The following is a 22,394-nucleotide window of genomic DNA, read 5'->3' on the forward strand; positions in this document are numbered from 1 at the left end:
AATATGGTAAGCACAATTTAAGGCAAAAAAAAAAACAGGAAAAATTCCTACTGACAAAATTTAGGATAATTACGGATATTGCCTCATTCCCAACCACTATTATTGGATTATTTTCTGAATGATTATATTAAGACACAGGAATTTAAAATGAAGTCACCTATGCTTTTGATTAGAAGAATTTACTTTTCAATAGTGAAATACAGAGTATCTTACCAGAAAAACAGGAAGTTGAAATTTATCATTCAGAACTACAGCTTGTACACTACATGGTCCACAGAGCCGAGCAATAACTTCTTTACCCAAAAAGTTTGCATGGAAGATAAACAGCAGGATGCCAGAGCCTGAAAATGGGAGATGTGTGTGAATTACTTCAAATGCAACCTTCAGCCCCCAGAGAGAGGCACACTCAACGCCAGATGGAAGCAGGCCCCTGAGCTGGACCTGGTCAGACAGGCATCACCCACTCCGCCTGGAGGCTCAGAGGAGGTTGGCCCTCTCAAAGCTTGCATCACCTGGCATTTTTCAACCCACAGACCTCTTTTTACCTTTTGCTCAAGTAATCTCTACTGACAGTTCCTGGAAAAGACTTAAGTATGATTTTCTACACTGAAGTTATTAAACTGGTATTTTAAACATGACTGCTGAATGTGCACATGTCCCAGGGACATTCCTGTGGTGGGCACCTTTGGGTGTGGGTCTGAGTGGTTTTCCATTTTCTTCCACATACCCTTTTGCCCCTTCCAATTTTTCTGATTAATACATACCCAAAATTGGCCAGGCATGGTGGCTCATGTCTGTAATCCCAGCACTTTGGGAGGCAGAGGCGGGCAGATCACTTGAGGCCAGGAGTTCAAGACCAGCCTGGCCAACATAGTGAAACCCCCGTCTCTACTAAGAATACAAAAATTAGTTGGGTGTGGTGGCGGGTACCTGTAATTCCAGCTACTCAAGAGGTTGAGGCAGGAGAATTGCTTGAACCCGGGAGGTGGAGGTTGTGAGCCGAGATCGCACCACTGCACTCCAGCCTGGGGAACAGTGTGAGATTCCTTCTCAAAAAAAAAAAAAGCTGGTGGATGCAGACATTATACAAATGCTGAGAAAACTGCAAGTCCAGCAGTTGTAGGTGTCAGTGGGTGCTCAGGTTCACCAGGGCCAGCTCAGGGCATCGCTTGCTGGCGCTCACACCTGGCAATGCAGATGGTCCACCTAAATAATCAAAACTATAAATTACTGAACAGGCACGGTGGCTCACGCCTGTAATCCCAGCACTTTGGGAGGCTGAGGCAGGCAGATCACTTGAGGTCAGGAATTTGAGTCCAGCCTGGCCAACATGACCCCATCTCTACTAAAAATACAAAAATTGGCTGGGCGTGGCAGTGGGCGACTGTAGTTCCAGCTACTCCAGAGGCTGAGGCAGAAGAATCACTTGAACCCAGAAGGCAGAGGTTGCAATGAGCCAAGATGATGCCACTGCACTGCAGCCTGGGTGACACAGGGAGACTCCCTCTCAAAACAGCAGCAACAACAAAACCTGATAAATTATGATTCCACAATGTCAAGTTCTCTCAACACTAAGATACTACAAATGGCTCTTTCAGGGGCAGGGCTATATGTTCTTAAATATGTTTTCCAGGAATGAATACTAAGTATGAACTTGCAATAAAATAAAATATGATTTAGAATTTATTTGAAAAAGAATGAACTTGAATAAACTGGTAAATACCGACAACCAACAACAGAGTATTAGTCAGTGCTAAACAGAAACGCACTATCAAGACATGGAAGGAATCTGGGAGGCCTACTGCTAAACGAAAGAGGCCGCTTGACAACACGGGGTACGGGTTTCTAAGCAAAAAAAGCCAGAGCCCAGCTGCCTCCCCTCGGCAGACGTGCTGCCTCCACATCTGCCTGGCACCGCGTGTAGAGAGGGCCAGCCGCAGTCCTGCCTGGAGAGGGGCTGGAGCAGAGGCTAGAGAGGGAAGTGGCTTCTCCATCTCTTCCACCCGGCTTTACTACAGGGCAAGACTATTTTTTCTTTTTCAAGAAGGGCAAAGACTTTACAAACACCACAATTCAGGGAAAAAACATTCCAGGCTCAGAATCTTCATAACTCAGACACTGAATTTTAGTAAAACTCACTGAGCACCAGTGTGATTAGGAAGCCCTAACTTCAGTGCTCTAAACGGGGGTTAAAACAGGGATGGGGTGTCAGCCAGTGTCTCTTCAGAGTAGCTCTGCTGTTAACTGGTTTGCAGAATTATTACACATAACGGAATTTCCTTAAAGTTTGTTCAAAGAAAGGATTCTGTCTAACAATCTGTTACTATCGTGTCACGTTTCACACAGCAAAGTGTGAAGGGAGGCACAGGCTTACCTTCTGGTATGTTCTGTGGGGGTTTGTAATTGAAATCTGTTGAAAAATCTGGCCCCTCACAGAGTCGATGACATGCAATTGGAAACACTGGTTCCAGCAGAGCAAGGCGAGCTTCGAAGTAATCCTTTATTGTCTCTTCTGCTACTCTTGAAAGTCTAAGAAAAAATAGTACACGTTGTTAACATTAATGTAGAAAAGAACCACAAGCCTGTCAAAAACCAGTGAGGCCTTCCCAGGCCAACCTTCCAAAAAAGAGCTGCAGCTCTGCCTGCCTCCTTCCCAGCTCGACTTCCACCCGGCGGCACCCGACAACCTGTGTCTGTCTGGTCCATCTCAGTGGAACTGAAGTTCTAAGAGGGCAAGTCTCTTCCCCCACTGCCATTTCCATCTCCCCAGTCTTTAGAACAGTGCCTGGCACAAAGTCTATGCTTGATACATAGTTGTCTAACGAATCAGTGGAAAATCAGAAAGGGGAAGCCCTCAGTCCTGGGCAAATCAGGAAAGTGGGTCACTCTACTTCCTGGATCTATGCAGACACCCCGTGTGACCAGAGGAGTCGGGACTGCAGCCATCAGCAGCACCGCGTGCAACAGGCGCAGTCCCAGAGGCCCACCCGAGACCTGTGACATAAACGCTGCCTTGAGTTCGCTACTGTCTGGTATGTGCGAGTTTGTGATGTGTGTTGCCAAAAGAGTTCTGAAGTGATAGAAATACTAAATTGTGTTGTAAGTATGAACTTGCAATAAAATAAAATATGATTTAGAATTTATTTGAAAAAGAATGAACTTGAATAAACTGGTAAATATTGACAAGCAACAACAGAATATTAGTCAGTGCTAAACAGAAACGCCCTATCAAGACATGGAAGGAATCTGGGATGCCTACTGCTAAACAAAAGAGGCCAACCTGAAAAGGCCAAATAATGTGTGATTCCAACTGTTCTGGAAAGGACAAAATATGAAGGCAGTAAAATTACTGGTGGTTGTCGGGGGCTGGGGGAGGGAGGGATGAAGAGGTGGAAAACAGGCTTATTCTGGCAGTGAAACTATTCTGTGTGACCCTGTGATGAGGGACGGATGCATGATGTCTCTGTCCAGATCCACAGAACGTGTAACACTACGAGTGAGCCCTGATGTCAGTGCTGCGCTCCGGGGATGACGCGATGTCCCTGTAGGTTCCTCGGCTGTAGTAATGTGCCGTGGTGGGCGACTGGGATCTCGACAGTTGGGGAGGATGGCGGTGGGGAGGCTTGGAAATCTGTACCTTCCACTCAACTTTGCTGTTAAAAGTGTTGCAAAAAATAAGGTCTATTAAAAAGAAAGACGAACGTTTAAAGTTTCTTTTTTTTGGTGGGGGTACAGAGTCTTGCTCTGTCACCCGGGCTGCAGTGCAATGGTGTGATCTTGGTTCACTGCAACCTCTGCGTCCCGGGTTCAAGCGATTCTCCTGCCTCAGCCTCCTGAGTAGCTGGGATTACAGGTGCCCGCCACCACGCCTGGCTAATTTTTTTTTTTTTAGTAGAGACAGGGTTTCACCATGTTGGCCAGGCTGGTCTCAAACTCCTGATCTCAGGTGATCCACCCGCCTCGGCCTTCCAAAGTACTAGGATTACAAGCGTGAGCCACTGTGTCCGGCCAAGTTTAAATGTTTTTAAGAAAACCTTTGCTAACCAAATTAAGAGCATACTTAATATTTAAGGAAAATACTCCCAGATAGGCCAGTGTTAAGTTTGAAATTTTCTGAGTTAAATAACTTGCAGAAAAGTAATTCATCTGCCATTTATTAAATCTGTGATTTACTGGAAACAAAACCATCAGGACTTGTGCTGGATGTTTTTCTGAGCAGTTACGCAGAGGCCGCTCCAATGATAATGTGTCCACACGAACAGCGTATGATGTGGGACTCAACACAGCACAGTCGCTTGCCACTTACGTCTCTAAATGGCTCTTCAGCAAGTCGTACACAAGCACGTTGTTAGACTGCTTTGCGAAGTGCAGGGCACTGTTCTGGTGCTTTGACAAAATGTTGCAGTCAGCTCCACATTCAATCACAAGTCGTACAATGTCTGAATTTCCTCTTTTACAGGCCTGTGTCAGGTGAAAAGGAGGAACGATTACTCAGCTGTAACCTGTGGTAACTCCCCATGGGTGCTGGTCCTTTCTCCATACATGCCTGGGCTCTGTGAAGAGGGCACAGGCCACGTTGCTTAAATGCAAGTGGGGAGTATCTTTGACTCAGGGGCCAACACAGAAATCTGTGTGCTACGTTCAGGTTAATTTCTTCAGTGAGTGTTCAGGAAATGGGCAACTTCAAAAAGGATGCTTCAGTCCCAAGACAGAACAGACACCAGGCCCTGCCTCTGCTGCTCTGTCCATGCTATGCTGTCCCCGTGAGCCAGCCCCTCGGCAGAGGCACCGAGACACACAAGCCTGGCCCTCACCATAGACAGCTTAGTCTCGGGAATCTCAAGAACACCTCTCAGGACCACAAAATAACCTCGAAAGGTCCCCAGCTGCTGCTTTAAAGGAGATGACCCAAGCACAGATAGGAATCTGAATTTGCAAACCTACGGTGCAGCTGTGGCGCAGACCGTTTCCTTGTCTGTCACTCACTCGCCACGTGACTGCAGATAAGTCCCGTAATTCTTCTGAGTCTCCCGTTTCCATTTGTGAAAAGCGGATGGGGTCCCTGTGCCGCCCTACCCTGTGAGGCAGATGCTGGGGCAGCAGCGTCACTGTACAGAGCGGCCTCCAGGAGCAGCGGCGCTCCGCCACACTACCCGTCCACCATGATGCCCGTCCACCCTCTGCCCATCCGCCACGCTACCCGTCCACCACACTGCCCGTCCGCCACGCTACCTGTCTACCCGCCCACCACGCTGCCTGCCCGCCATGCTGCCCGGACAACGGTGTCAGCCAGCGCTTCCAGCAGGGGCGGCTCTGCCGTCAGATCAGCGGAGCCTGGGCAATGCCTGAGACCTTTCGGGTCACCCCGGGTGTCCACTGCAGAGGTGAGGGACACCATCCAGGACAGGCTGGGGACAGACCGAGTGGCCCACACTGCGGCCACGGGGAGGGTGAGGCCCTGCTGGGACCGACAGAGCCTGCAGCGACAGGTGAGGGCAGTCCCCCTGCACCTGCCCACTCTGGTAAAGGACCCATGTTCTACACTTTCTCCTCCGATGAAAGGGTTTTAATTTCTGAAAATCACTATGTTTATATCTTCTCATTCTAAAACTCAAAAAAACTTCAACATGCTAAATCCTGAAAGCAATTAAAATACAGCTTTTCAGGAACAAATACTTAAATAAACCTCATGGCAGATAAAGGCAGTCTATTGAATTCAGACCCAGTGAAGTAAGTGCCACGTGTCCTCTCAGGGAAGAAACGCCACGTCCTCCCCGACCCACTCCAGAGCCCTCTCCCCTCTGCACCCCACTCCCAGCTCAACACAGGCACCTCAGCACGGCATGCAGCCCTGAGGTGCTGACCCGGGGCTCCCACTTGCCTTCTGCCTGGTGCTGGGGAGGCGCTGCCAGCCTGAGGACCACTTCCTCCTCTGCTTCTCCCCACACAGCTTCTTTCCTTCTATGGCCCTTTTCTCCTTTCCACTTCCCCATGGATGACCCCACTCTCAACCTATGGCTACAGTCACTGTCGCAGAGCTGGACAGCAGCAAACCTGAATCTCCAGCCCACACCCTCTCCTGAGCCTAGATTCCCCAGTGAAATGTGCAGAGGTGACATCTACACGACCCAATACCCAACTCCCTCCATCTGTGCCACCTGGGCCCCCAACTTAGGAAATGGGGTGACCAGGCGTCCCCTCCAGTTACCAAGCTCTGTGAATTGTACCTCTTACCAAGTGGCCAGCTCACCCACTCCATCCCTCCTGCCATGACCCAGGTACAGACTTCTGTTATTTCACATAACCTGGAGACACAACAAGTCTGCAAACTATCCTCCTCCCAATCTATGCCCCTTCTGTACTACGAAGCATTAAAACACACAAATGAAAACCCTCTAATCTGATTCTACCCTTCTTCAGCTTCAACCTTGCTGTGGCTCCCCAGGGCCCTCTGGACAAACTCCCTAAGGCTTCGCATGAGCAGGCTTCTGTGCCCGCCCACCTCTCTCATGCTCTAGATGCATCTGCATGGCTGCAGTTCAGGGTGCACCGGGTCATCTGTCACCAAGATGATGCTTTGAGAGGCCACCACTGCTCCACATGAGACAACCACAGTCCTAGCTACTCGGGAGGCTGAGGTGAGAGGCACTTGAGCTCGGGAAGCCGAGGCTGCAGTGAGTCATGATGGCGCCACTGTACTCCAGCCTGGGCAACAGGAGGAGACTGTTTATGGGCCTCGTGCGGCAGGAGGACAAGAGACAGGTGGTCCGGGCCATCAGAAGACGGTTCACGGTGAGACTGGATGCCAGGTGCCCTGCAGACCCAGGGCCTGGCTGTGCTCTTTTGCTTACTGGGGACAGAGGCTGGAATGGGCGCTGTGGGCAGGCTCCTGCTGGGCTCAATGGCTCACATGGAGCCAAGCATCCCAGGGAGGAAAGAGGACAGGTGCCCACAGGGAGCTGAGCTGGCCACTGCTGGCTGGGTGTCTGGACCTGCTATATCCTAATAGCATCCTGGGCCAGGAACCCACAATTGCTGCAGAGGAACCAACCAGACCGTGCAGTGTCCCCTAAGACAAATGCCAAACGGTCGACCTTTCTTTCAAAACCTGTCTGCAAACCACGTTCCGGAACACAGGAACAAGCCCGAGGCGACAAATTCACCAACATCAAATGAGGAACACAGAGTGCACGAGGAGCTCCATCCCACGCCCAGGCCTGCTCCTTCCAGGCCGGCAGCCTCCCTGCTGCTCCAGCTGCAGCCAGAGTGCTCCCTCCCTGCTGACTTGACTGCCATTTAGGATACAGTGTGGCACCTGCCTCATCCACCCTACAGATTGCCAGGGTCCCCAAGGCCCAGCTCGGAGCACTTCCCTGTGACCTCATGGCTCTCTGTGCTGTTCTGATCACACCACTGCCCGCTCTGAGCTCACTGCTGCCCTGCCAGCCCGCTTCTCCTCCTCCCCTGCAAGTGGCTGGACTCCAGGACTGTCTTGGTACCCACTCTGTTCTCAGGCCCCAGCACAGCGCCGGGCAGTGGCAGATGCTAACACAAGCACCTGCCAAGGTACTGAAGAAGGGACAACCCATAGGAGGGATTTACCTTCATCAGTGCGGTCTCACCATTGCTCTGCTGGACGTTGACAAAAGCTCCCGCTTCCAAAAGAATAGCCACTGTTGTTAAAAAGTTCTATGAAAAGAAAAACAAGCAAATTTAATTCCCCAAATTATTTAAAAGACAGTTTTCAGATATCTTGAAATTCTTAAGCCATCAGGAAAAATACCCAGCAGGGCCTATCAGCTGGGTGGTTGTGGTCACAGCCTTGCTGTCACAAGTGGTTGTGGGTCACAGCCTGCTATGGGGTCAGTCACCAAGTGGTGCCAGGGTCACAGCCCTGCTGCGGGCCGTCACAAGTGGTTGTGGGTCACAGCCCTGCTGCGGGGCCGTCACAAGTGGTTGTGGGTCACAGCCTTGCTGCGGGGCCGTCACAAGTGGTTGTGGGTCACAGCCTTGCTGTGGGGCCGTCACAAGTGGTTGTGGGTCACAGCCTTGCTGCGGGGCCGCGGGGGTGAGCCCTGCCCCACAGAGGCCCAGATTTCGCCACTCACTGTGCTGCCAGCAACTGCTACCTAAACGGAACCGCTAGCTCCAACCTAAGAACCTCTACATAGAAATCCTTTAAAAAGATAATATATGGGAACATTTCAATTAAATTATTAACCAAAAGGAATACTAATACCATTCGAAAAAATTTTAAATTATTTAAGATGAAAATTAATATTAGTACTTTAATCAAGTATTTTAATATAAATTACTTCTAACGAGATAAATCACATTTTGAAATGTGATTACAATGCACTATTGATGATAAGTCCATTCATTACATGTCACAGATCAACTGAAACATGAAGTTAAAAAGTTCCTCCAGCTGGGGGCGGCGGCTCATGCCTGTAATCCCAGCACTTCAACCGAGGCGGGAGGATTCCTTGAGCCCAGGCTGGGCAACACAGTGAGACCATGTCTCTAAAACATTTTTAAAACTAGCCAGGTGTGGTGGTACACACAGGCCCAGCGACTCGGGAGGCTGAGGCAGGAGGACTGCTTGAGACCAGGAGTTCCCAGCCACAGTGAGTTATGATGGTGCCACTGCACTCCCCTCTGTGCCACAGATGGAGACCTTATTTCTAAAACGAATTTTTTAAAAAGCTATGGGACCATGTGATGGCTGAGCACGGTGGCTCACACCTGTAATCCCAGCACTTAGGGAGGCCAAGGCAGGAGGATCGCGAGGGCAGGAAATCAAGACCATCCTGGCTAACACAGTGAAACCCTGTCTCTACTAAAAATACAAAAAACTAGCCGGGCGTGGTGGCGGCGCCTGTAGTCCCAGCTACTCGGGAGGCTGAGGCAGGAGAATGGCGTGAACCCGGGAGGCAGAGCTTGCAGTGAGCCGAGATCCCGCCACTCACTCCGGCCTGGGCCACAGAGCGAGACTCCGTCTCAAAAAAAGGAAAGTGTTATTTCATAATATAATATGACAATAATAAAATACTATTAGAAAGTAGAACTGGAGCAGACCAGGCGCAGAGGCTCACTCCTGTAATACTAGCACTTTGGGAGGCCAAGGCGGGTGGGTCACTTGAGGTCAGGAGTTCGAAACCAGCCTGGCCAATATGGCAACACTGTCTCTACTAAAAATACAAATATTAGCTGGGCGTGGTGGTGGGCACCTATAATCCCAGCTACTAGGGAGGCTGAAGCAGGAGAACTGCTGGAACCCGGGGGGCAGAGGTTGCAGTGAGCTGAGATCGTGCCACTGCACTCCAGCCTGGGGGACAGAGCAAGACTCTGTCTTTAAAAAAAAAAAAAAAAAAAAAAAAGCTATGTGGCCGTGTGATTGCTGTATTTCACTACCAAAGAGGTCCTCTCAGTCCGTCGGCAGGAATGAAAGCTCTGAAACGGATGCACGAGAAGCCACAAACCTTCTCTGCGGCATGAATGAGGGCGGTGGTCCCGTTTTTCTGCCGACCGTTCACTTTCGCGCCTTTTGTTATGAGGAGTCGCAGGAGGTCGTCCTGCCCTCCCGCGGCGGCAAGCATCACCAGTGTCATTCCACTGGAATCCTGTGTTGGTTTTGTTAAATAAAAAACGTGTTAATCTTTAGAACAATTTCAGAACCAAGTCTTCTCACTTGAGATGTTTCAATGTGAAATCACTAACGGGCATTGATTTAGGCATCTACTTAGGATTTTCGCTAAAATATCCCAACCATCATAAACTAGTAGCTTTTAGAATATTTTTTCACATATAAATGTTTGCATAAAATTTTACGCTTTCCTCTATAGGCCCACCTCGTTTCACTGAGCTTTGCTTTACCGAGCTTCACAGGGACTGTGTTTTTTACAGATTGAAGGTCTGTGGCAACCCTGCCACAGGCACGTTTATTCACACCAGCACCCCATAGCATGTGCCCATTTTGTGGTGTTGTGTCAGCCATTTTTAGCAATAAAGTGTTGTAAATTAAGATATATAGTTTTTTTAAAAGATGTAATGCTATTCACAGACTACAGTATAGTGTAAACCTAACTTTTATATGCACGAGGAAACCAACAAATTTGTGTGACTTGCTTTATTCCAACAGTCTGGAACCAAACCCACAATATCTCCAAGGAATGCTTGAATTTTTTTTTTTGTTGGTGGTGGTTTTCTTTCTTTCTTTTTTATTGAGACAGGGTGTTGTTATATCAGCCCAGGCTGGTCTCAAACTCCTGGGCGCCTGCCTCAGCCTCGAGTAGCTGAGATTACAGGTGCATGCCACCACGCCCAGCTCTCATTTTTGTATCTTCTTTGATTTTGTTTTGTGTATGAAATCCTAAAGGTACATGAAAAGTTTGTACCATATAAAATGAACAGTGAATTTCTGGGGGGCATATGATCAAATTTTCTACCTAGAAAATCCAAAACAAGTAACTTAAAAACTAGAAGAGAATTTCATTAAATGACTGGAGTCACACATACATATGTGTACAAAGACATCCATAGCTTTACCATTGACAAGCAACCAGTTAGAAAACAAAATGTAAATGAAAAAAGACTAATGACCATAATAAAACATAAAACATACAGGCATACATCTAGAAGAAATGTGCAATGTCTATATGAATGAAAAACCCATAGAACTTTGCTTAAGGGTATAAATGAAGAGCTGAGTGATTAGAATTACCATGTTCCTGGACAGAAGATGCAAAATGTAAATAAAAATGCCAATTCTCAATCTATATTATTTCATGCAATTTTAATCAAAATCCCGATAATTTTGTGAATTGTAATCCCAAAGGATTAAACCTAAAAAATCTACAGCGAAGCTAAAAAACTAAAGAAGAAAATATGAAAATATTTTCTAAGCAAGACAAGATACCCAAAAGCCATAAATGTAAAAGATCGACAGATACAATTGCCTAAAAATAAAAATCTTCAAGCAATACAAGACTCAAAACACAAAACCTAAAATCTAGGGAGAAAGGGTCAATATACTTCCATTAAAAAATCCATACGTATCAGTATGAAACACGCCAGCTACAACAGAGAGATGGACAGTTGTTGGAAATGGGGCAACCATCAAAGAAACACAAATGGCCATAGGAAAATGGTCTCACTCTATGCTCTCGGAATGGCAGAGGGTAAAACCACATACAAAACAGGTAGCCACAACCAAACCAAACCAAACCATCACTTTTGGGGGGGTAAGGGGGTTGGAATTAAAGGGACTAGAATTGTACATTTATAGGGTTCTGCAATTTTTTAATTTTACAAAGTGAACGTGCATTACTTTTTTTCTTTTTTTGAGACAGAGTCTTGCTCTGTTGCCCAGGCTGGGGTGCAGTGGTACGATCTCAACTTACCACAGCCTTGACCTCCCAGGCTCAGGTGATCCTCCCACCTCAGCCGCCCAAGTAACTGGGACCAAAGGCATATACCACCATGTCCAGCTAATTTTTGTATTTTTTGTAGAGTTGGGGTTTCACCATGGAGCCCAGGCTGGTCTCCAATTCCTGGGCTCAAGCAATCCTCCTGCCTCGGCCTCCCAAAGTGCTGGGATTATAGGTGTGTGCCACCACACCCAGTCTTTTGTAATTAAAATAAATGAAAAATTAATTTGAATTCTTTCAAGAGTTACTTTCCATTTTCCTTTCATGAGATTTTTCAAAGACATATTACCTCTTGGTCCAGGTTATATTCTTCATTTGAATTAAGTGCAACTTTTACAGTAATATAATCCCCATTTTTTACAGCATCCCTTAACACATCTAAAATGAAAGGAAAGATAAGTTAGATTTTATAAATCTAGATTTGTGAAAAGGATTTCAATATTTCCAAAACCACTCACTACTTGGAATTGCATCTGCTGCAGCAAAATTCTCATCTTTCCCATCAAGGTGCTTTTGGAAATCTTCTAACTTCATCCATTCCAACTGCAGGTCCATGCCCAGACTCAGAATCTGCTGCCTGCCATCTGGAACACACAATGGCCTTGTTAACATACATTTGTCTTAAGTATAAAAAACCCACAATGTTATGAAATTTGTGGTGTCTTAATCAAAGCTCTATGTATACTTTTCACACAAGTCACTGTATAATGGGGTCTTTTAATTGATAAAATCCCCGACTTTCTTTGGGAAGTAATGTGAACGATTCACACTGAGAAGCCATGGTACTCCGAAGGCATGAAGATAAATAGGTAACCTGTCATTGTAAAATAGCGAAGGAGGAATTTTAAGACTAAGTAGCTCAAAGGAAGGAGGGATTAGGGATCTGGTAAGAAGAAATACAATCCTAATGTGACTTCTCTCCCTTACACCATTCTTCTTGGACATACGCTGCTTCCCATCATGTACAGATAAAGCTGTTCTCGTGTGTGAGCTACCCCAGCATGTGAGTCAAAGGCACTGCTTATGGATCCTTCCAGATTCACTCAGGCCCCTACATCTGGAAGCCTTCTGCTCCCACAGTGCCCTGGCCCACACCCAACTCCCTGTGAGGTACTGCTAGAGTCTTCTCCGACAGGACCCACAGGCACAGGAACATCGAGGACGTGTGTGTTCAGCCTTTATCACCACAGCAATCACAGACTTCAGTGCAGCTCGTCTGGGAGTAATTCACAATGGTTGTTTTACAAGTGAAAACCAGAAATCCTTGATGGTAAGGGTTAAAGGATTTTCACCTGAAACCAATTCCTCAAACTATATAGATGACATTAAGCAGATGGCCTTGCCACAGAAATAAAGTCTGTAAAACATATGCAATAAAGAAGAACTTTTCCAAAGCCCTCAACTCAAACTAACACTTCTGGGGGCGCGCCCAAGATGGCCGAATAGGAACAGCTCCAGCCTCCAGCTCCCAGCGTGATCAAGTGGGCTTCATCCCTGGGATGCAAGGCTGGTTCAACATACGCAAATCAATAAACGTAATCCAGCATATAAACAGAACCAAAGACAAAATCCACATGATTATCTCAATAGATGCAGAGAAGGCCTTTGACAAAATTCAACAGCCCTTCATGCTAAAAACGCTCAATAAATTCGGTATTGATGGAATGTATCTCAAAATCATAAGAGCTATTTATGACAAACCGACAGCCAATATCATACTGAATGGGCAAAAACTGGTATGGCCTTTGAAATCTGGGCACAAGACAGATGCCCTCTCTCACCACTCCTATTCAACATAGTATTGGAAGTTCTGGCTAGGGGTAACCAGGCAAGAGAAAGAAATAAAGGTTATTCAGTTAGAAAAGAAGTCAAATTGTCCCTGTTTGCAGATGACATGATTGTATATTTAGAAAAACCCCATCGCCTCAGCCCAAAAATCTCCTGTTGATAAGCAACTTCACAAAGTCTCAGGATACAAAAATCAATGTGCAAAAAATCACAAGCCGCTCTGCATGTTCAGTACTGGTGACAGACAGCCAAATCATGAATGAACTCCCATGAACTTCCATTCACAACAGCTTCAAAGAGAATAAAATACCTAGTTTTATTAGACTAACCTCTCTGGTTTATTAGGTCCTAGTTATAAACATGTATGTACACTTTTTAGTACTCCTCCCCACCACTACTGTAGTCTGTATTCTTCTTCAGTTCCAATGTCCTCAGGACAGCATTTACAGTATAGTCTTATTTAGTGTTATTTGCTACAACATTAAAAGGATAAAATACAAATAAGTTTATATTTGATAATTTCCTGAAAGAAATCTATTAAATAGTAAGATATAAAATGGGGCTGCCAGGTAGGAGTAGGTAAGGTAGAAAATCAGAAATCTTTTAATTCCATACGTGCTGAGAACATTATAGGAACTCAGAAAAATTGTTTGATCCATTGAGAAGTCACAGAATGACCCGTCTTCAATATAAAATGTTATTCAGGAGATCCAAATAAACTCTTTACTCCATTATTTTTTTATCTTGAGATCAGAAATATAGAGAAGAGTACAGTAAAATAATACGGTGCACTATCTTGAAAAATCTGCAAAATGATTCCAGACTCACCCGAATTCTCATCTGCTTGGCACACGCTGTCTGAACCCTCTTGATCGCCTTCTGCAGCAATGTATGCCCAAGTGTCCGTTTCGTCTCGGGTGTTCCTCCTCTCTTTAAGTGACTGTTTGTTTTCCTTGGTTTTGTGATCGTCTATGGTTTTAAAATCCAGTGGTATTTCTTCCCTTTTCCGATTATTCTCAGAAACATCATTTTTTTCTTCTGGAGTTAATTTAAATAAATCAAATGCATTTCTGATTTCCTTAAGTGCTAATGAAAAAATTAAAATATAGTTAAGTATGAGTCCCAAATTTGTTACATTCAAAAGAAAATCTAAGTTAGTGTTAAAGCAACAAGATATTTTCTTTTTACTAACATCCACCTAGCTTATAAAGCCTGGTCTGATTTACTGTCAAAGCCAAAAAATCGTTTCAGCTGGTCTTTCTACTGGCTGCTCAATATTCAGAAAGGATGTCCAGTGTGAATGGCTGTTAAGCAGATGTTCTGAACTACTCACCTGCAGTTGTGACAAAGGCCTACTGAAGGCGGTGAGTCTCAGTGATCCAAGTCACACCAGCACCTTTCCCACAGCTAAAGACATCAGACTGTCTATAGCTGGATCCTGAGGCTTGCACCAAAATGGTTTCTGGTGGCAAGTGAGGGAAACAGCAGGGTGCCAGAGCACTGCCTGTGTACCTGGTAAAACTGTACCTGATGCTACCAGCTTTTAACTAAAGAAAGTGGGAAGAAAACGGGCAGACACTAGACCTGACATTAGAAATAACCCCAAGAAGAAGAGAATTAGGATGAATTCTATTATAAACTCTAGGTACACAGCAGACAGGTTTTGTTATCAGGGAATATTGAAAACTGGACTCTAGTGAGTACCCTTATGAATGGGACAAACAGTCGTTCCATTTAAGGCTATATGTTCACAGTAAAAATGTATCTAAAACTGACATACAAGATACTAGGAGGAAAAAAGGTTAAGAAGGCCAGGTCCAGTTTTACAGTATTTTGAACCTCTAGTTATTGACGAACAGAAGGCATTTAAGATTTTTGTTTTGCTTTGAACAGCAATCTTACAGCCACTTTACGTGTGACCCACTGAAACAAAGCCACTGCTCCTGCCACTTCATTCACCTGCTTCCACTGCCAAAACCAGCCTAGGCTTAGGAAAAACTTACTTTTAATATTACTTCAGTTACATTCAGCTTTCAGTAAGAAAACCCAAGGAAAATCATTCATCTCTTAGAACCACTGTTTGCCAGAAAACATGTGTTCCAAGTACTTTTGCTACAGAAACTAAATATTTATCTGCTAGGGTTTATTCAAACACTGTAATGGTGTTTTTTTGTTTGTTTTTAAGAAATATAAAGTATTTGTTCCAATATTGATATATATTATGGATTTTCTATTATGGTCTATCTTGAAGTGATCCAAAATGCATATTCAATATTATATTTTACACAAATGACACAGACTTACTTATAATGAATATATTAAAAGGTGTGTTTTAAAATTTAGCATCTGCTATAAAAAACACATTTATTTTTCTGCCATAACTGATTTCCTGTCTCAGTAATTCTAATCTGATCCCTCATCATATTAAAAAGGAAAAACAAGGTGAAAATAACGGAAAAAAATTATATGAATTTTTACATAATAAATGTAATAAATGTAACTGGTTAATTATTTGTATATCAGACAGCAATGTAAATGGTAAAACATTAACATTTACACTCACTCTTTAATCCTTTTGGCTCTTTTCTGCCTTTTTCTTCCTTGTCAGAATCGTGCCTTTTCTGATATTTTTCTTTGGATTCAGTTTTTTTGGTCTCTTTGTCCTGAAAATGACATGATATCCAAACAAGAATGGATAAAGAGTTGACGCTGTATATTTATTTGAGAACCAGAAAATACAAGTTTGTGGCTTCAGGGAACCACCCTTGTGTACTGTGGTACATGATCACTGATCATTAAATCCTCTTCACACAAAAGAATTTTGCTTCCTCAGTCAACCATATGATAATTCACAAAATACCAAATTCAAAGCCCAACACCAGTTTTCCCACCCTCTTTTAGGAATTTTATTTTTTTAAAAAAAAGGAAATTCTAAGAAAGTTTTCCACCCATAGTCTTAACCAACCATGACTATTTTACTTCTCCATGTTCCCCCTTCTGGTCCTTGTACTTTTACATGGATAATCTTTTTTAAAATTCATTTTTGTTTACATTACACACATATTTTTACGACTGTGTTCACATTTATGTAGGCTCTTCTTCTCCACTGCATTGTCTAAGTTGTTCTATTTCGCTACACTGACCTCATAATATTTCAGTAGTTCTAATGGTCCCCAAGTTGACATATCAATGTTTCCTTAACCATTTCCCCTATGGCTAGAAAGTCAGATTGCTATCCATTTTTCACTAATGAAGATAATTCTGCCATGAATAACTATGTATGCACAGTTTTTCCTTCTTTAAAATGATTTCCTTAAAATAAATTCCCAAAACTGGAAATAATGAAAGAAAAAAATGATGTTCTTTATAGCCCCTGATAAATACTGCATATATAAATACTCTCATAATTTGGAAAATACATCCATTTTGCAAAGCCATATAAAAATAATTTTTATAATGGGACAAATTCTCTATTAAATACGTTTTTATAAGCGTATTTAATTAATTAAATTTAATTAAAATACTTGTTGATGTACTTTGTGTCCTATTATTTAATAGTGGTATACTCAAGACAACAGGGGAAATGACCAAGTAGGGTGTGAAAAACCAATAAAATAAGCTGATGAAGCTATAAACCTGAGTATACAATGCTCCATATATCATCTGAGTACCTCTAAAAACCATCCTTACTTGTTCACAAATTAGCCTTTAATTTTCTAGTCATAATCATTCTAAGAGAAACAAACCGGAGACTAAGAGATAAGCTGCGGTGTCCAAAAGCTGGAGGATCTTCATTTATGACCGCCCACAGTCATAAACACTTTCTTACAGCTTGGCTGTTTCCCTTTCTTTGCTTGTGAAATGTCTTGACCACTCAACATGGGTTTCCTGCTGCCTTCCGTGGCCCTTACCTCGTCGGCTGAGTCAGTGGACCAGAAGCCTCTCTCTTCCCCGCTCAACCTCCAGCCCTTTGGCGTTTGGGCAGACACAGGCATCAGCTTCTCTGACTCTGCAGCACTTTTGCCTCTGTCTTGATTCCTCTGCTTTTTAGGCACAGTTTTCTTCTCTAAGAAAGCGTTCTTGTTCTCTAGCTTCCTGCTCTCTCTAGTGTCCTCTGCCTTTCTCGGGGTCTTCTTCTTCCTCCTGCCTCTGACATCGGTATCCTCCTCAGCACTCATGGCGCTGTCTAGCGGCTTCTCAAAGCCATGCTCCAGCCCTGTGTCCTGCCCTGCTCTCTCTCTTGCAGTTTTAGTGTTTTGTTTCTCTTCTCTGCTGTCGGAATGTAGCCCTTCACTGTCATCCTCTGGAAAGGCAGAATCATTAAGTACACTTGATTCAGAGTCCACCTGGGATTCGACACATTTTTCTTTTTTTGTTTTTCTATTTTCTTTGGGATCTTCTCTTGTTTTTGTCTTTAAATCTCTTATTTCACCCTTTTTAACTTTCTTTAATTCCTTTGTTTCTTTTACTTCATCTTTTTTAGGCTTTTTGGACTCCTTTAGTTCTTCTTTGGCTTCAGAAATTCTTTTCTTTGTCCTTAAATCAAAAACTAAACTTTCCAAGGAGCTCTCCAGGTCTGATTTGGACTTGTCTTTTAGCTTCCCGGCCTTTGCTTTTTTCTTTTTCAGATCATCTGGGCTCTTCTCTTCTCTCTGCCTTAATTTTTTCTTTTTCTTCTTTGGTGAAGTATCTTCTTTTGTCTCACTTTGCTGATCGCTATCAGAGTTCGCCTCAAATATGTCGTTATTTAAGGACAGTCTCTAGAAAATACAAAACAGATTAAAATATTCATAAACATATTGATTTTAAAGGTTTTGAAAAGTAGTACTAATGAAATTTGGTAAGAATATATTTTGTTCCAAGCAGAATCTCAACTTCTTAAAACCGCTTACCTAAGCTGAAATCGTACGCTGCCTCTATCTCTGACTTAGCAAACAGGTCTTGGCAGTGAGGGCAAGTGTGAGTTTAGAAAGCAGGAGCGCACAGAAACACAGTGCTGCTGAGTGCCTAGCCCAAAGCAGGAGTGAGTGGACGCAGGTATGGTGGGCTGTAAATGATCTGAACTTCAACATTTCCAAAACCACCAAGAAAGTAATTTTTACAGACTTTCTTGGCTGCCAATAAAGTAGTTACCAGTGCAAATACGAAACGTTTTCTAAGACCCTGGATCCCGGAATGTCCTTAAACTTGCTCCTACATTTGACAGTTATGTACAGAACAAGCAAGACTACACACAAATCTTACTTCCCAAATTCATGTGTTATCTGAAATACTGCTTATGAAAAAATATTTTCCTATATTAAAATTGAAAAAAAGAAACTTAAGAATAAAGTACTTGTATAGACACAAAAACACTATGCAAAGTATTTTCAGTTCCCATTTCCCAAAACCACCGTATCCTAAATGACTTGGGGGTAGAGAGGAGGGATGGAAACGATAGCTTTTGTTTGTTTGTTTGTTTTACAAGACAGAGTCTCATTCTGTCACCCAGGCTGGAGTGCAGTGACTTACTGCAACCCCTGCCTCCTGGGTCCTGGGTTCAAGCAATTCTCCTGCCTCAGCTTCATGAGTAGCTGGGATTACAGGCATGCACCACCATGGCCTGCTAATTTTTGTATTTTTAGTAGAGACAGGGTTTCACCTTGTTGGCCAGGCTGGTCTTGAACCCCTGACCTCAAATGATCCTGTCTTGGCCTCCCAAAGTGCTGGGATTACAGGGGTGAGCCACGGCATCTGACCAGATATACTTTAAAACTGTCTTCCCGGCCGGGCGCGGTGGCTCAAGCCTGTAATCCCAGCACTTTGGGAGGCCGAGGCGGGTGGATCGCGAGGTCAGGAGATCGAGACCATCCGGGCTAACATGGTGAAACCCCGTCTCTACTAAAAATACAAAAAACTAGCCGGGCGTGGTGGCGGGCGCCTGTAGTCCCAGCTACTCGGAGGCTGAGGCAGGAGAATGGCGTGAACCTGGGAGGCGGAGCTTGCAGTGAGCCGAGATCGCGCCACTGCACTCCAGCCTGGGTGACACAGCGCGAGACTCCGTCTCAAAAAAAAAAAAAAAAAAAAAAACTGTCTTCCCTACACTGCCTAAGAAATGGACGCCACCAAGGTTAACGAGTGGGAATATGGTGGCACTGACTTAACCTTTCCAATCTCCCTGAATCACCTCATAAAAAACAACACAACTAGGATAGCAAAACAAAACTCCCCGCAGACAGCTTTTGGTTTTGGTAAGTCCGAAGTCCATACCACGCAAGCCTTACCAAAACTAAAACAGTGGTAAGGCCCATGTGGTGTGGATGGTCACTCAGGGGAAGCGAAGGCAACAATCTGGAAAAGCCCAGGCGGGTCCTGCCTGAGAGAGCAGCTGCGGGGTGGGGCCTCATGCGCACTGGGCAAGGCAGGGCAGAAGGGGAGAGGTGGCTGGCCCCTCCCAGGCCCTGCAAAAGGGACCAGCGAAGCTCTCCTCAGGACTTCCAGGACCAAGCCACACAAGGAGGAAAAACTGCTAGGATTAGATTCCAAACCATGTAGGCCGAGAAGACAGAAACAAAAGATCAAAAAAAATTGTTTTAATTAGCCAGGCTGACTATCCTAAAAACAATAGAAGCATACCAAAAAGACATGTCTATAAAATGGAAGAGAAAACAAACAAAAACTTCGGAGCATCAGGCAAAAAGACCCAAGTCACTTACAAGACAAATAAACTCAACTGGTCATCAAGAACAATGTTTTGTGCCAGATGATAATGAATTAACCCAGTAAGACACCTGAGAAAAGCAAATGTGCACTAAGGAATCTGCAACTGGCGTTCAGATAGAAACGCTGCCAACAAACTGTTAGGAAACAAATGAAGTCGGTGAAGACTGTTCTCCAGAGCCTTCCTACCACAGAGCGGGGTCGCAAACTCTCGCATGCACCCCTGCTAGGGACTGACGCTCCTGCCAGAATCCATACTTTGAGAAGCCCTGTACTAAAGCATGAGCTTCAGATAACCAAAAATGACTGGACAAACATCACCATAAGGACTGGTGGAAAGCATTAATTATGTATTTGCTTCTAGGACTAAGACTGAATGAGGGTTGTAAGAGAGACTGTAGTATGCGTGACTAAATGTTCTAACAAGGTACAGTGTATCTAGAAAATAACAGGGAGACGTGGTGAGAACGTATTGAAGGAATATTATGCTTGCTGATTATAGTTATTAAATGGGAGTAAAGGACAGTATTTCAAATTAGATATAGAGGGAGAGAGAGGGCAGGGAGAAGATAGGTCCCAGTTAATTTCTAGTTTTATCCTTCAAACCACATTAAGTATTTTACATACTCAACAAAATTGCATCAGCAAGGATGGGGGGACCCTAAAACTGAATACAGGCAGACAAATGAACCTGTTTATAAAATTGATAACCACACAGAAAAAAAAATTCAGGTAACTTCTGAACATTAAACACTGCATATATTCTAAGAACAAAAAGAACTGCAAATAAATGTGGAACTTTATCAAATAGGTTGATAAACAAATACTGTTTGTCATTCATAGTAGAAAGGGCACAGCAAATCTGAGGTTAATTTCTCTGTATTGTAAGATTTGGTAAATAAGGACATGCAATACTGTTGTGACCAGAGTTCTCCTGTTAGGAAAAGGGAGAACACACAGGTCTCTGTGGTGACACTGTGGTGACACTGTGGTGACAGGCCGAGTTACAGAGGTCAGCATGGATCTATTGAGGCTGGGATGTGCCACTGTGCCAGAAAAGAGAGCAGTGCTACCCTGAGAGGGAGCGCCAGGACACAGGGACTGGTATGAAGGGGTTCCCAGCTAAATGTGCAACAGTTTTAGCACCAATAGTAACATGTTGAATAAAAGCATCTCTAAGAATGTAATGGTGCCAAAAAAATGCCCATATTTGTTTTCTGAATAAAATATGTATTAATAAAAGATTATTTTAAAGTTAGGGCAAAAGGCAAAATTATCAGTATATGGTACCATCTTTTAAAAGAAAAATCAGGTCGAGCACAGTGGCTCATGCCTGCAATCCCAACCAACACTTTGGGAGGCCAAGGTGCGAGGATTACTTGAGGCCAGGAGTTCCTACCAGCCTGTCAACAGAGAGAGACCCTGTCTCTGGAAAAAAGAAAAAAAATTCGCCAGGCCTAGTGGCATGTATCTATAGTCCCAGCTGCTTGGGAGGCTGAGGTGGGAGGATCGTCACTTGAGCCCAGGAGGTTGAGGCTGCAGTAGGCCATGATTGTGCCATTGTACTCCAGCCTGGGTGACAGAGGCAAGACTCTGTATTTAAAAATAAATAAGTGAGAAGAAAAGAAAAAATAATATATCTATGTATAACCCAAAGGCAGATCAAGCACAGAAAACAGATTTTACCTATCTTTCTCTAATTGGAACTGTTTAGGGGTCTGACCCCTATGAGACACTCCATGTTTACTCAAAAAAGAAAAAAAGCTAAAAATACTACAGTGTCGACAGAACAGTTCAGCAGAAGTCCATTAGTGTTACATAACATCACTCAAAGCTCACAACAGACCAGTGGTCACCTTATGAAGACACCTGCTTTACTAAGTGATTGCTTCACTTACTAAACCATTCTGGCCCAGTGTATGGTAGTTATGCAGCAAACACACATGCTCAGTAAATGCCAGGCACTTCTGCTATTGCTATTATTATTATTATTAACAACGAATGCACACAGTCAAAACTAAAACTAATATTGTTTTGGTCATTTAAAAAAAGACTATGTATTTTAAAAAACATAGGTGAAACTTAAATTGTAGGGAGAAAGATCAACGTTCAGCCTATAAAATAATGAGAATCATTCTCTTAATGTGAGATATCTTCACTATATATAGTTCTTTTTTTTTTTTTTTTGAGATGGAGTCTCACTCTGTCGCCCAGGCTGGAGTGCAGTGGCACCATCTCAGCTCACTGCAAGCTCCACCTCCTGGGTTCACGCCATTCTCCTGCCTCAGCCTCCCGAGTAGCTGGGACTACAGGCGCCCACCACCACACCTGGCTAATTTTTTGTATTTTTTAGTAGAGACGGGGTTTCATTGTGTTAGCCAGGATGGTCTGGATCTCCTGACCTCATGATCCACCCGCCTCAGCCTCCCAAAGTGCTGGGATTACAGGCGTGAGCCACTGTGCCCAGCCTTCACTATA

The 22,394-nt window shown here is 44.0% G+C and overlaps 2 protein-coding genes across 5 annotated transcripts in view; one reads left to right on the forward strand and one right to left on the reverse strand.

The window, feature by feature from the left end:
* The window catches only part of PSPC1 (paraspeckle component 1), a 118,183-nt gene extending 114,482 nt beyond the window's left edge, over window positions 1–3,701 (forward strand). Inside the window, exon 11 of the transcript XR_002518226.2 lies at window positions 2,909–3,701. The gene's annotated coding sequence lies outside the window, so the exon portion shown is untranslated. The remainder of the gene's footprint in view (window positions 1–2,908) is intronic.
* MPHOSPH8 (M-phase phosphoprotein 8) overlaps window positions 1–22,394 on the reverse strand; it is a 34,961-nt gene that overhangs the window by 1,552 nt on the left and 11,015 nt on the right. For 3 of the 4 annotated variants that reach the window (XM_031655748.1, XM_031655745.1, XM_031655746.1), the window contains exons 3-12: window positions 17,129–17,977; window positions 15,781–15,880; window positions 14,046–14,303; window positions 11,888–12,013; window positions 11,719–11,807; window positions 9,483–9,623; window positions 7,603–7,689; window positions 4,307–4,461; window positions 2,375–2,529; window positions 214–341 (exon numbers count right to left, since the gene is read on the reverse strand). In XM_031655748.1, the coding sequence (XP_031511608.1) occupies window positions 214–341; window positions 2,375–2,529; window positions 4,307–4,461; window positions 7,603–7,689; window positions 9,483–9,623; window positions 11,719–11,807; window positions 11,888–12,013; window positions 14,046–14,303; window positions 15,781–15,880; window positions 17,129–17,977 (2,088 nt within the window). The remainder of the gene's footprint in view (window positions 1–213; window positions 342–2,374; window positions 2,530–4,306; window positions 4,462–7,602; window positions 7,690–9,482; window positions 9,624–11,718; window positions 11,808–11,887; window positions 12,014–14,045; window positions 14,304–15,780; window positions 15,881–17,128; window positions 17,978–22,394) is intronic. The other variant, XM_031655747.1, reaches the window with a different exon arrangement.

This window comes from Papio anubis, chromosome 15, assembly GCF_008728515.1.
Source record: "Papio anubis isolate 15944 chromosome 15, Panubis1.0, whole genome shotgun sequence".
NCBI classification, from domain to species: domain Eukaryota; kingdom Metazoa; phylum Chordata; class Mammalia; order Primates; family Cercopithecidae; genus Papio; species Papio anubis.